General features: G+C 31.6%; 1 protein-coding gene across 1 annotated transcript in view; it reads left to right on the top strand.

Annotated features, from left to right (window-relative positions):
- The window catches only part of LOC108729109 (neuronal acetylcholine receptor subunit alpha-7), a 22,404-nt gene extending 6,552 nt beyond the window's left edge, over positions 1-15,852 (top strand). The window contains exons 3-9 of the mRNA XM_018458053.1: positions 3,540-3,694; positions 4,254-4,437; positions 9,415-9,631; positions 12,517-12,651; positions 13,904-14,082; positions 14,745-14,877; positions 15,499-15,852. Coding sequence (XP_018313555.1) covers positions 3,540-3,694; positions 4,254-4,437; positions 9,415-9,631; positions 12,517-12,651; positions 13,904-14,082; positions 14,745-14,877; positions 15,499-15,749 — 1,254 coding nt within the window. The 3' untranslated portion in view covers positions 15,750-15,852. The remainder of the gene's footprint in view (positions 1-3,539; positions 3,695-4,253; positions 4,438-9,414; positions 9,632-12,516; positions 12,652-13,903; positions 14,083-14,744; positions 14,878-15,498) is intronic.

The following is a 15,852-nucleotide window of genomic DNA, read 5'->3' as shown; positions in this document are numbered from 1 at the left end:
AGTAGGAATTTCGATATGTTTCTCGAAATCCTTAAAGTTCAACGACGATCGAAATAAACTAAAGAAGCAAACTGTTAGTTGTACGAAATCCTTCGCTAATGGCTAAAGAAAAGATCAAGCGTGGGACTTAATTCTTCAAAAATATTTTTGTATTCTTTCGTTTTTATTGCCGAAACATTATACATTTGCAGAGTCCCACGAAGATATTACATTATTGCTTATTAGCATAATAAAAGTAAACATAATAAAAATAAATATGAGAGGAAATATTTTCTTGTATAAACGGGATAACAGTGAGACGTGACGCAATCAACTGGAAAAAGAAGTCTCCTCTCAACGGATTACATAGAATAAAAAATAATTTAAATACAAGAGAAAAAATATTATACGAAAACGTGCGGTTGCTCGATTTTTAACGATACTTGCATTTACGTCTATGGATTTTTTTGCTCTTGATTTTCACCAGCGCTTTGGTATTCAAACAGAATTCTCAGTAAACGGATTTGATCTTTAATAAAATAAATTCCTACTCCGTGGCTGGCGAAAAAATCTATCAAACGTTAGAAATAATATTTGAATTTACCGTCACTACTCGCGAAGAATAAACGACTTTTATTTAAAGATTCATCAAATTTATGTAATAACATTATTCACAGCTTTCTCGCGACGATATACAGTTTGTAATAAATATAATTATACATTTAGTTCATATTAAAATTGCTAAGTTAATAGTTGTGTTTAAATTTTATTAATTTTATATAAATTTTTCTTTATCTCATCTCTACCATCGATCACGTTAGATTTTCGAGTTTTCTTCTAGATTTGTCTCGGTACACAAGGTAAAATTGAGAAAAATGCGTAACGAAAATGGAAACATCGCGACCGTGACGGGATCTCCGATGGTAATCGGAGATACGGGAGATAAATTGGCGTGAGAATAACTAAGGCGGTGGGAAAGTTTCAGGCATTTGTTTCGCGTATGGCGGTAACGAGAGCAACCTTTAACGCAACGCAGCCGACCAGTCACCCCAGGGAAGCCTGAGACGGTTGAAACCGTCTAACGAGAACTTATTACATCTATTGCGAAAAATATACGATTCGTCTTTCTTTTCCGTTTTTTTTTTCGTTTGATAATATTGATGATAACGTAACATCACGCGGTTTTCCTGTCGAGTTTTGTTAACCGTCGAATTTATTGAAAACCTTTCGAGACTCATGGAGTGCTCATGGAACAGACAATGAGATAATTGAATAATAACCGAAAGAACATTTCGCATGAATCCTATTTTTCTTTATTCGAAAAGATTTATCATTATATTAAATTTTTTATTATCAGTTGTATACTTATGTTTGCAAAGTAAAAAAAGATCTTACAAATAATAGTATTTTGCATTGCAGATATTATTATATAAATTGCTGGAATAATGATCATTTGTTGATCTGCAATTAATGATTTACTTTATCGTTATTTGAGGACTGTAAATTTTCATATAAACAGAAGCAATTTTGGACTCGCAATTGTTAGTCAAACAATAATATCTGTTATAAATTCCTATGGCTTAAATTCTCAACATACCTAAATCCTACAATTGAAATATTGAACATAGTCTCACGATGGTATCTTCGTTATATCATGCGTTATTGGATTACACATTCCATTGATTTTCCATAGCATCTAATCTCAAGATAATGCACGAAGATGAAATCAAATATTAAGTGAGACTAATATATCGCTTTCACGGAGATTATATTTGTCAAAGAGAATAGTATGTACATATCTATTTTCTTTAATTATCACGAAAATAGCTACTCGAATAAACAAAAAATTCGAATAAACCAAAAATAAATTATTTATGAAAGAATTACTATAAATAATCTCTATTCTTTCTTTTTTTTTTTCTTTTAAGGTCTAACGAGATCAGAATGAATAATTGTTTAATTTGTAACTCTATAATAATTAAAAATATTGTCTTTCATTTTTGAAATTAAATGAAAAATTTATAACAATAATTAAAATATAATAATTATATTATAATTAAAGATTTATAATGATTAATGTAACGATATAATTTTAATGATCATTTATTAAAGCAACGGTTGTAATGAGCGATTTATAAATATAACATACATTGTAATGTACTATTATTATTTAATTAAAAGCATCCAATCTTGAGGGATGTCAAGCACAGATGATCTCTCAAAAGTTCACAAAGTGGTTAGACTGAGTCGAATAGAGGATTGAGGAAAATACCGTGTATACCGGAACCTTTGAATATTTATGTTCTGCGTACAAAATAACGAGATCCAATTATAAAGAACTCTTGCGCATTGATCGGACGTCAATCTCTGTCGAGAGATAGCATTTACCGGGAATTCGTTAGGTTCCAGATTTCGCACGATTATGGTGGATAATTAAAATATCGCGGAATTGGTTCGTATAATACTTTGCACTTGTCAATTAAGTGTCGTATATTGCTAGCAAAAGGACAAAAATCTGCGGACAAAAGTAACATTTGACGTATCGTTTTTCTCGGAGCGGAAAGATATATTGGATTAATGTTTCTAAACGAACTGAAGCGTATGTTTCCTTGAATTTCTACCTAATATCTGTTCTACAATAACCGTAAGCATTAGTTATTAGTAGTTGTAGTCGTAAGACTTGATCAATCACAGTCGAATATTATCCTCATATTCGACTTTATTGATCAATTCTTACAACTACAACTACTTACAGTTACACTTATTGTAGAATAGGTATAACGGTAAATACGAAAGAATCTAAACTAGTAATTTTAAATAACAAAAAAGCTCTAAAATGTTAATATGAGTAAAACAATTTTAGTTTATTGATTTCATACTTATTTTATTTTGTCTTTATTTTTAATTGTTATATTCAAGACAAAATTTCTAAAAATTCTCAATAAAATTGTTTTAAAATATTTTATTTCATTTCAAATTTATTTGTAGTTACTTTTATAAATTTAAAAATAAAGCGTGAATTTATTAAATTGCGAAAATAATATTACCATTTCTGACGTGGTTTTAAAACTATTTTGAATTTTGTGAGAGATTGATATTATTTTTTTTATAACTAGAAAGATATATTGCCTGTTGTTTGTCGACCATATCGTCGACAATTCGTTTCGGTGATATATATAAAGTTCAATTAATCACACAGGTCAGTTTCAACTTTCTTTTAGAGAGCAATCTTTTTAAGCGTGACAAATTAAATAATATACGATAAATGAGTTACAAATTATAAAACTTTTTGAGAGGATTTTTATTGTACATTACAGAAATATGCTGCTGATTAAGTAAAATAAATATTTTGTTTGTTTTGGCAAATAAATTGTGAAAAGATTTCATAAACGAGCGAGAAAAATGCATCGGAAAAATAAATTAAATTTTGTATTCAAACAAATTAATAAACGCTATAATCTGTGTGCGCGGCATTTATGTAAACGAATTTATATTACAGTTTCTACGAAGATCGTTCGTTTCACATTCCTTTACGTCTTACGGTTTATAATTTATTTCAGGATGAAAAGAACCAGATACTTACGACCAACTGTTGGGTTACGCAGGTTTGGACCGATCATCATTTGAAATGGAATGCCTCGGAATTTGCTGGAATTCGAGTAATCCGCGTTCCCTACAATCGTGTCTGGCGACCTGACACGATTTTGTATAACAAGTGAGCAATCGTTTTGAATCGGGAAATAAACTTCGCAACGCTATTGCACTTTAAAAATGTATACCGCAAGGAGAAAGTTTATGTGCTTAACCCACGGTTCTGAGATATTAAAAAAATTCCACAAATTGGGACAATGATTTATACATTCTCTTGAGATCTCGTCTTAATCTTATTATTCTTTCGAAACTTCTTTCGATCCCTTGTGGGATACTTTGCGGTAGTACGCATAAAATGAAGACTAGAGAGAAGATTTAAAATAAAATATGATTTTCAAAAGAAAAATATGTGAATACTCTTGGAAATTAACAATTTTCGGAGGATCGATTAAATATTAAAAAAAAAAACAAATAAAAATACAAGAGACACAAATAATTTAGGATAAATTTGAAAGTATTACAAGATGGCATATAATTTCTTAAATTACTCGAATAATATAATTTCTTAAATTATATTATTGATGTAAGGAACGGAGTTTAAAGATATAAAGCTGTGTGTAATCGAAATAAAAAAAAGATACATATATATATATCTCGGTGCGGTTTCAATTTTCTGGTTACAGTGCGGATCCACAATATAGTTCAGCGGTCATCAATACAAACGTGATCGTCAGTCACACGGGCGAGGTGGTCTGGTTAAGCCACGGTATCTTTCGTAGCAGCTGCGACATAAATGTGGAGTTCTTTCCCTTTGACGAGCAACGATGTGCCCTCAAATGGGCCTCCTGGACATACGATGGATACCAAGTAAGCTTCACCTTCCACAGTTTGCATTTTATTTCTCACATTTGGCTTTTCATTCATCCGAATGCAAATTATCAAAGTTTTACATTTGCATAATTGAATATTTGATTTTTAACAGAACAGGTCACTATGCTGCGTATTAAAAATTTTCTCTTAAAAGATTTCTCTTAAAATGAAGTTCAAAGTTTGTCCCGTTGGGACAAATTATTCAATGATGTAAATTGTGAAAATTCGCAAAATTTGCATTACGTGCAAATGTGTCTTCTATTATAATCAACTCGAACCTTTCAGGTGCAATTTCATGCAGTGAAAGAAAGCTGGCTTTTTACCCTCATTCCATCAATTTTCGTATACAGCGAAGTTACGCTCAAAGTTCAATATTGTTCAACTAATAGCGAACATCGCTGAAATACATGACATGTCATGTCATGACATGACATATCATATCATGACATGTCATGTCATGTTTATGGAATACTATGTCTTCCAAGATTAATTTTGGGAGCGAAGCAAAGAAAAAGCCATGTTCGCTGCGATTTTTGGAAATAGGTGTTATCCTACTTTTTCTTTTTTAATCATTGTATATTAGCAATTGCAACGGCTATGCGTCGCCTCTGAATCTTTGCTGCAGCTATAGCTGCTACTATACGGGTATATTCTTTTACACACTCGATGTAGTCTCATTTTCGTAATCCATTTTTGTAATCCATTTTTATTAAAATGAATTAAAAGCTAGCGAAAATAAATGAGTGTATTCGTTAACTTAAAGCCAGCGAAGATACGCTCCATGAAAAGGAAGCAGGAGAAGAGCGAACAGCTTTCGAACGCTGCTTTAATTTTGGTGGAGTGGGGGTAAAAAGCCAGCTTTCTTTCGCTGCATGAAATTGCACCTGAAGATTTAAATAACGCGTTTGAAAGTTATATTTATATTAGTAGTCGTTATCTGAATTTCGCATCAAAATACATATCGAATACAACGCTCAACGACTTCGCTGACAATAACAAGCATGAAAGCCGCACATCAAACAATCTTTTCGCAGTGTAACGTTTTTAATTTTACGAACTAATAATAGTATAAGTACTGCAAAATACCTAAAAATATCTACGTATGAAATAGCACTCGAAATTAAGTTCCATATCGTGAAACACAGACAGTTACAATATAGTTACATGTTAATTAATATTTTGTTAATTGCACGTGTCTTATACTTTACTATTATAACTTTACTATTATAACTTTACATTATAACGGAAATATAACATGAAGAAACTATGCACAAAGCTATGATTTATCCGCCACCTGCAACGCATTGCATAATGCATTAATGCAACAGATGATAATAAGTAATTGTTTCTTAGAAGATAATCGCGTTTTGATGGATAATGCGATGATAAACTGAGCGGCTCGTGTTGATATCTGCTCAAATTTTGGTGTGAAAATTACAATACGACGTTTTGCAACTTTGTTGATGGTATCAAACATGAAGGTCACAGATCAGACAGTGCAAAATGGAATGTTTTCAATTTCACAAGTTAATCATTTACAGTAATAACTGTGAGATATATATATATATATGACTGTATTTCAAGCAGTGATGTAGTGATGCACGGAGCGTTGCTCCATTTCGTGCCGTTGTTTGTTTGCTCAAGTGGCTCTCTGGCCTTGTGTGCATACATAATGTGTTTGCTATATGTCACAAAAACAAATCCTAAAACCATGCGCCAGGCAGTTATAAAATATTTTATATATGAGTTATACGAATATTCTTTATTTCTTGTATTTAAAATTAATTTTGTTAAAAGAGTTTATTGTATTATATATTTTGCACTCCGTTTTGTTAACTGATTACAATCACCTAAGATAACGATTAATCTCTTTGTTGAGATATCTTAAAGAGAAAATATTACTTGAATTCTAATCAATGAGAGAAAATATATTTTTGAAATTTAAGACAGATTTTTATGTAAATAACGTTTTTACTTTATTAATCGTTCTTTTCTTAAGTTATCTCTGAAAAAATAAACAATATGTAAAAACTATTAATGTACATATCAAAAGTGATATAGCTAAAAAACGTGATTTTTTTTAGTTATTATCATGTGAATGAGTTATGTATATATATATATAATTAATAGAATATAAATAATATTCATCAAAAGTAAACTAATTTAACTTCATAAAAAAACGATCGAAACATTACAATTCAGAAAGAACGATTTAGAAAAATCATTAAAGTCGTTATAATTAAAAAAATAGTTTTTTAAGGGTTGAAACGAAAATAACAAAATAACATAATAATTTTCTGTTAAGTTTGACAGAAAATTATTAACTAATCGAATAATATCAGTAAAAAGAACATATTTTAATATGGTCAAATGTTATTTTTATCATTTTCGTATCAATCCTTAAAAACGATTTTTTTTAATTGTGACACAATCTTAATTATTTTTTTATCACCTTTTTTTTGAAAAATAGTTTTTCGTAAGAAAGAAATATTTTCTTTTCCTTAATTGTATGAGTTATCACTTTTGAAATAAACGAGCGACATCATTTCTTAAAAATTTCTCTTTTATTGAACCATGAGAAATAAAGTTCAGACTATGTCTCAAAACACATTTTATTTGAATTTCTCAGTTAAATTGCGATTGCAAATACGTAGGTAACGGATATAAAATTGAGAGAGAGAGAGAGAGAGAGAGAGAGAGAGAGAGAGAGAGAGAGAGAGAGAGATTCTGAAGATCTATTTATTAAACTGTATGATTTTAAGAGATTTCAGCTGAGTTGTTAAATCAAAGATGTCGATATATTTTAAATAAATAAGTGTTATATTGAAATGTTATATATGAGAGATAATTCGAGTGACATGTTCCATTTAATCGATTTTTTCGTTGGTTCTCATAAAACTTTAGAATCGTTTAAAAATACGGGAGAACGATTATTGGCCGGCGCGCGACGGTAATTCGTCTTGCAAATTTCCTTTTAAATCGAATTAATTTCTGCGTTCAGCCATTCGATATTATATTCACCTTCATTTAGGATCGCGGAATATTTTATGGTTTCGGTAGATATCATTCAGCGAGATACCGTATCGATTATCTGAGGTCTGAGGTATCGGTATCAGTATATATTGTGTAATAGTTCATGCGAAATGCGAAATCATATCGATTAGAAAGACAAAGATAAAAAACGAATATTGAAGATTAAATCTTGCATTTAGATGTATTCTGAAATTATTATAAAGATCGTTGAATGCTTTTGTTTCTTTTTACGTTTTAGGTAGCTAATTTTTTTCGGTATTACGAGAAATACGTAGCAAAAAACTATTTCGACGTGAATTGTGCGTGCGACACGAATGAACGAAAGGAAAAAAACGTACAGCTGTTTGCGAAGTGAAGCCGATCGGTGGAAGTTCGGGAACGCTTAACACACAGTCGCGGAATCGAAAACGCCGACCTGTCAAGTCGTGAAAATGGTTCGGGCAGATCGAAGAGCTTAATCCCAGCATCGCGAGAAGAATTCAATACGAGAGCCGTTCGGTTCGCCTCTGCGCCGAAAGTATTCTGCCTACCTTTTTCACAGAGTTTTCCCATTTTCTATCTCTCCGCGTTGAATACACTTTGCGTACTGCCGTCACCGTTTTCCCCTCGTCGCGTAAAGAACGTCATCACGGTGTAAAATACTTGTCCAAGAGAATCTTTCAAAGTTCTTCGCGCATTAATCATTTCTCGTGTTTCGTGCGGTCGGATTTTCAGTAGCCATCATTAATTTTCCAAGCGAAAACTTGACAAGAGGTTTCTCTTTCATAAAAGAAAGTCGAATAAGTTCTTGTTCCAATTAGCAATTTTTGAAAAATTTGTTGATTGAGTAAACAGATAAATGATGTGACACATTATTTGTTACGAGGTCTACGATAAAAAGTAAAACAAGGATTATTTTAAAATTCAATTGAGAATGTCTATTCTGTTCGTATTTTACTTTAATTAAAAATCCGATTTTTATCGTTTAAGAAAATGTCGATCTAATAAATAGATAAATGATGGGACACATTACTTGTTACGAGACAAAAGAAATTGTGATAAAAAATAAAACAAAGCTTATATTAAAATTCAATTGAGAATGTCTGTTCGATTCCTGTAATATTCTACTTCAATTTAAAATTCGATTTTAGTCTTTTAATTCTTTTCTCATTCGTACGACCGCAATAAATCTCTCGATTTGTCATTATTAATAAAATACGTATCAGCTCGATGAAAAGTTATTACGCGTTACACAAAACAGTCTGGATCGCAACGACAGACATTCGGCCTGTCAGCTGCCAGTTTAACTTTTAGTCAATAAACCGAACCGGCTCTAGTCGTTGGTTTCCGTTCATGTTTAGCAAAAGGACGCAACATTCGATAAACAATAAAAAAACTGCTTTCGGTTGATACTTTTTACTACTCGCAAATTCGCGAGTAAGTCAATCGCAAGATTGTTGCGACAGTCAATCTGTGGGGCGTCAATTTTAAAACTAGAGATCTCACAAGAGAAATTTGACACCATACGTTTGTTCCACTATGTTTTTCAGAACCTGCTTATATAAGATAGAATGAGATATTCACGCATTTTATTCCATTTTATCAGGTTAGTAAAAATCATGTTTTAAACATGTGTTTTTATAATACTATTTGATTTAAGCATGTAATGAAGCGTGTTTAAAAAAGTATTTTAAAAAGACATAACGTGTCTTTTGTCCTTTAAAAAAACATCTTTTGCCAACCCTGTCAATCTTACGCATCTATCTCATTTTATCTTAAGCAGGTCCTGAAAAATATGACGGATCAATCAAAAGTTGTTTAAACGGTGTTCAATCTTTTACTTGAGAATCTCTAGCTGTCGTAACAAGTTTGCGGTTAATGTAGAACTAGTTTTTATGGACAAACGACGGCGATTTGTCACAGTGTCTTGCGTAATTTATGAGGAAATTTTGCGAACATCAGCTCGAGCTAGAGAGACAGAGCGAGCAGGGGGACGTGAGCAATTATCAGGCGAACGGCGAGTTCCATCTTCTGGACTTCACCGCTCGCAGAAACGTCGAGTATTACTCCTGTTGCGAGGAACCGTACCCCGACATCACTTACGAAATTCGCTTACGACGACGTCCGATGTTCTACGTCTTCAACCTGATTCTGCCCTGCATACTAATCAATGGCGTTGGTAAGTGGAGTGCATAAATGCGCATACCTGAGCGAAACGGAATGCCCAAGTTAGTGATCTGCAGTAGATCGACTAACGTTCGTACATCAAATAATAATTGGCATAATAATTGTTTTTCGGTATATATTCAAAATACTGTTATTACAATTCCTGATTTAGAAAGTTCTAATATTACAATTAATGGCGTTATATCTCATTTTATATCTTATATTGAAAATATATTTAAGAAAAAGAGAATTAGGACAATTAATAATTGCATCATTAGCAGCTTTATTTTAAAAATAATATGTACAAAAAGAAATATGTACCCCGAAAAAATAAGTCACAGGTATAATAAAAAATCTTTATTACATCTACGATTTATTTCTTTGGAGCTATTTTTATTCTGAAAATACGAAGAACTTTTTTTTTAATACAACGCGGTCATTTATCGATCTTTACGTCGCATCATATTCAGCGAAAAATGAATAACATAATTGATTACTAGATACTTTTCTTTAAAAATGTCATTTTACAGAAAAAGACCGCAATTTTTTAAAATATTTATTGTTAGGTTGAATCTCATGAATGAAGTTTCACAGATTGTGAATTAATGATATGTGGTAACGTAATGCAAATCTCGAGGATCTCGTTTATTAATAAAGGAAATAACAGGTCTTATCGTCAGTTACGAAGTAAATTTCATAAATAAACCCTGAAACTCTACAAAGTGGTATACCGCATGAGAAGTCATATAAGAGATTAAGTACGCTCTCTCTCTTCTGATCTTTCCGCATCCTTCGTACGACCTGCTTACATGAGAAAATTGAGATTGTCCCTACTAGCACTAAACGCGAATCTTATGAATTTCCATAATAGTTTTCGTAATCTCGGCGGAAAAAAAGGTATCCTTATTAATAACTTATTAATAATATGTGAGGAATCAAATTACATGTTAAAACTCCGCTAGAAATAGTTAGTCGAATCGACGTCGATCGATGTCGATAGCACTAGTCGATCGACATCGATTCAATTAATCATTTCTAACTGGAAATTTCTACTATCGTTTAATAAAAAAATCAAGATACACGAATATTTGAAAGCATTTTTATATGCATGTTTGAAAGAAATTCGGAATTTTTAGAAAAATATACGTTTAAATAGAATATATCAAGAATATTTTGGAAATAGATTATTTGACAAGTTTAAAGTCAATTAAATTTCTATAAAGAATTAATTGTTTGCCATAAACTTTTGACATTAAATATTTTTGTAATTATTGTTTAAATTACAATCAAAGCAAAATTATCTTTGTATTTATTTTTTTATAATTAAAAAAATGTTTCTAACTTAATACACTTTCTTATTATCTAAAATATTTACTCTTAATCATTCTATATACATATATTCTAATACCACACTGATGTAATTAAGAAAAAGAAAAATACATATTTCTCATAAAAATATTATAATGTAGGCAGCAAAACAAAAAAGCATAATTACTAAATTTCTGAAGTTCTTTGTTATTCTTTGTAAAAGCGTAGGAGAAATGATCTTGGAATATTATGTAATTATATGCGAAGGAGAGGAAGAAGACAAGAATTCGAGGAATGATATTGGCGATTGGGTCTAATAGCGTTAGAATTTGTACGGGGGAAAACAAATTAAGTGATCGCCTTTAAGGAAACGGCGGCATAAATCGAAGCATTTCATTACATTTCTGCTGCCATTTATCGATAATGAAAGAAATTTTCCGAGAATTTGTTGGATATTAGTGCCAAGCCAACAGAACAGCAATTATCTATCGAGTAAAAAACGAATTTTATAGACAAAAAAAAAGTGGAAAGTAGGATATTATAAAAGTCTCCCTAGCAACTGGGGTCTTTAATCATCTATTTTTTTATTGTGAGCCTTGGTAGATAAATTTAAATATGTAAAAGTATTTAAGTTTGAAAAGTATACTAGAATTTCTTTTTTATTTTTATAATCTAGACCAACCACAAAAATTTACTCTGTTTCTTGAAGGACCCTATTACTGACGGAAGAGTTAAAATTCATGTTGCCGGCGAAAATTTAAGAGAGTAAAGAAATTAACGTATGAGGTATATATAGAAATAGATAGATAAAAAAAACATATATTGAAATAACAGAATATAAGACCCAGTGGAGCAATCAAGACTGTCGGACAAATGGGACAACGCAATGGCTTTCCGATAATAAAATTGATGGTTATTGTAAAACAGTTAAAAAAGACAAGACTATGAATTATCGGGAAATATTTATGTCATTTTTTTGCTAAGAGAAATTATTCGTAAATTATTTTACACAACAATAGCGGTAAAAAATAGACAAAATATGAATTCATTTTCTATTTGCACAAATATTTACTAATATTTTTCGCAAGATTAAGACCAGTATAATTTATAATTGGTTTTTATATTTAAAACCGTTTTAAGTACAGTCTTAAGATGTTATGAACCTATCAGAGAATTGTGTAAGCATCTTAAGACTTTACTTAAGACGGTCTTAAAATAAGAATCGATTATAAATACCTTAAAACTCAAATAAAAATTATGGAAAACCGGTATTCTATGAAACATGAAATTATCGTGATATCAATCAATAAGGAATTTAGATATGCTAAATATAATAATGTTTAAAGAGAACAAAAGATATGAAAAACTTAATAAAATTTAAATTTATCGAACTGAGAAAAAAAGTAACTCGAGACTGTTTCACCTTTTTTTATCATCTTTTTCCTGCAGCTCTGCGTTATTCCATTCTCGATCTACAAACTTTTGAGTTTTTCACGAGACTTCAAATCGAAGTCTCGTGGAATATCTCGGATTCAATATTTCGCGGTAAGGGTGAAACTTTCGCGAACGCTGTTCTTGTTTGCTCTCCAGCACTGCTGGTGTTCTACGTGCCCTCCGAGTCGGGGGAGAAAGTCACCCTCGGCATTTCAGCCCTTCTCTCTATGACGGTGTTCCTGATGACCATTCGTGAAACTTTGCCGCCCACGGAGAAGACGCCACTGATAAGTGAGTACTTTGGTAGTCATTTCTGATCGAAAACTTTAATTTGAAATTCGAAAATATTTCTACACATCCAAGATATTTTCAAAGTATTACGAGCCATCAATTTTTTCCATGCTGTCATTATATTTGGTTGAATTATGATAAATATCTTTTCGGAATCACATATTTTCGAATCTCAAAATCTCAATTTTGTTAATTTGGAATTGTTCGACGCAAAATGTTATCGCAATTTTGGTTCGCATTACTCTGCTTTTATGTTAGTTAATTTTAAGATTAACACTTTAGATTGGCTATCGTAATAAGCTTGAAATTGACTTGCGATGTAAGACCAGAGTAATGTAGAACCAGGGTTATAGTTGCTCGTTACTCATTAAAAAACCTGCGGGAAAGTGCACCTGGGATTTCCTTTAGACGCGGTTAGCCGTCTCTGCAAGATTGAATAGCGTCTCATTTCTGTTAATGTAGTCTTCAAAGAAGGATTCCGAAGGAGTGTGCTCAAAGAACAGCGAGAAAACCGAATAAAAATAGTTCAGAATCGTTACTCAAGTGGAGAAAGAATTTTGTTTAATGGTTAGACACGGTTTGTGTGGTAAACAATTTTCTTAACAAGATGTAACGTGCGTTATATTCAGTAAATTTCCTCAAATAATAAAAACAACAATATTTTATCCAATTTTTTTTATTCTATCTGTTATATTTAATTTAAATATATTTTTATATATTTTAAATATGTATTTAATTCAATATTTTATAAGAGAGATGAATATTTCATATTGTATAAAAATTCTTTAAATTGTTTTTGCATCTTTTAAAAACGGATTTAAGAGAAATAAATTTAATTATTTATTTTATATTAAAATAAATATCGTTATATAAAAAATAATAAAGAAATTAAATAAAGCTAACAAATTTAAACGAGTCCAAATTAAATGATTAATAATATAATTTTACTCTTTCTCTCTCTTATATTAAAATGACAAAAAACACTCACGAAACGTTTCAAACTTAACTTAGTCCTTCTGAATCATGAAAAACTTACTTAAGTTCTTACATGATTTAAGTTTGTAATTTTTTTACTGAAAAGGACTAATTGTAAGTTAAGTTTGAAACGTTTTGCGAATGGTTTTTGCCATTTTTAATGTGAATAAAATTATATTATTAGTCATCTAATTTGGACTCGTTAAAATTTTGTATCTTCGCCCAATTTCTTCATTGCTATTCTATCTATCCGTACCTTTCCTTTTGATGCTTTCAGGTCTTTACTATGGCGTCAGTATCTGTCTGGTGTCGTTCGCATCTGGTCTAGCGGTCGTGACATTGAATTTGCATCACCGTGGTGTGCGAGGCATCCGCGTACCGAGTATCGTGAGATCGCTGGTCTTAGACAAATTAGCCAGGATAGTATTTCTGAATTTCCAAGAGGAGAATAGATCGGTAAAACGGATGCACGTAATGCACATGCATATTGTTTCTTGTAATACGCGGAGCATTTTGCAAACCGCTATCAGGTTTTCTATTTGAATATAATAAAATTGAGCTAATATTCCGTTGTGCGCGCGATTCTCAGATTCAGATCGATCAGATTAATAATCCTGAGAATCGTGCAGCTTCCTGCGGATAATAGCGTAAACAGGTTCGGCGTCAGGCATTCGTTCCAGCATACATAAGTAAAACGATATAACGGAAGATGGTATCTTCGATATTGTATAAAAGAATAAAAGAATTGATGTAGTATAAAAGAACTGGAAAATATATAATCGATTAAAAGATGAATATAAAAAATTTATAAATGAAATAGAACGTTTAAAATGTAAATTATGAACAATATAATGAAATATGTACGAAATAGATTTTAATTATTAACAAAAAAATACAAAAAATAGATCGAAAGGGATACAAACTTAGTCTCCGAATGTATTTTGACTATACGAACGTCTGTAGCTAATCCTGAGCGCAAACGAATAACGTATTGCGTCTCACCGAGAGAAAGTTCCGCGGTTGATACAATTTCTAAACGCGAGCCCGCTATTATTCCGTTCTATAGAAAAGTTACAGCGCAATCATCAATATGGTACAGCGATTTGTTATATCAGCAGGAGCCAGCGGAACAATTCCCGAGAAGAAAGAACAATTGTCCGCTGCACTGTAAACCCGAACTGCCGGAACAGCACGTATCTCCCAAATATGTATCGAGGAAAGACGATAGTAACAGCTCTAGTCCCAGTTTAGGTGAGTCTGTGATAAAGACAATAAATTTATTATATCAGTGACTTATTAAAAGGCATGAAGTTACATGATTGAAAAAGTCGTTTAGCTTTTTTTTAGTTCTCATAACTCTGGTTTTTTTTTTAAATATTTAATGTTGTTTATTATTATATTTTCAAACGTATATTTATATTATTTATCTTTAAATGTTATTAATTTACCCTTATATTATATATTATATTATAAGAATATTGTATAAAAGTAAATTTTCTTCTAGAATAAAATAAGTTTCTCTTCCATTCTTTCCCATAAAATCGTTATTTTAAGATTGCAATTTTATACTTTTTTATTTTCTATATTTTTGCGAATTCGTTGTAACTCAAAAAATCACAAAAAAACTGAAATATGTTTTTTCAAAATAATCGTATCGCTTTTGTGCAATGTGTAATACTTGATTACGAAATGTTTACTTTCATTTGCAATCAAGCGTAACGATCCGATATATTTCTTGTTTCAAATATATCCTGTCGTTCTGGTTATACTCCAGTAGTCTTTCCGTCTAGTTTGGTCTGGTCTAGTTTTTTTAGCCAGCTGATTTGTGCCGCGTGATCAATATATTATGAATCCTGTCGAACGATCGCACAGATCTCGGAAAAGAAGGCGGCCTTGAGGCGCATTGGTCCCGAGTCCTGGGAAGAGTGCACGCAACTATCGAGAGGAACGAGCGGCGCCTGGTCGAGCAGGATCGTCGGGAAAGGACAGAGTTAGATTGGAAACAGGTCGCTTTGGTCAGTGATCGTGCTCTGTTGTGCATTTTCTTGCTTACGACGATCGTCAGCACGGCGGTGATTTTATGCGGCTCGCCCCCGACTCCAGATGCATCCAAAGATGGGTAATCCTTAGATTACCGGTTCGACTAACCGTTCGATGGTCGACGAACAACGCTTTTCGAGGATCACCGATGATTTTTGGTCCAGATAATTTTATTTATAATATAAC

The sequence above is a fragment of the Mycetomoellerius zeteki genome, unplaced genomic scaffold, assembly GCF_001594055.1.
Source record: "Mycetomoellerius zeteki isolate Tzet28-1 unplaced genomic scaffold, Tzet1.0 scaffold70, whole genome shotgun sequence".
In the NCBI taxonomy this organism is placed as follows: domain Eukaryota; kingdom Metazoa; phylum Arthropoda; class Insecta; order Hymenoptera; family Formicidae; genus Mycetomoellerius; species Mycetomoellerius zeteki.
The sequence above is the reverse complement of the archived record's forward strand: the minus strand, read 5'-3'. Positions and strand labels throughout refer to the sequence as shown.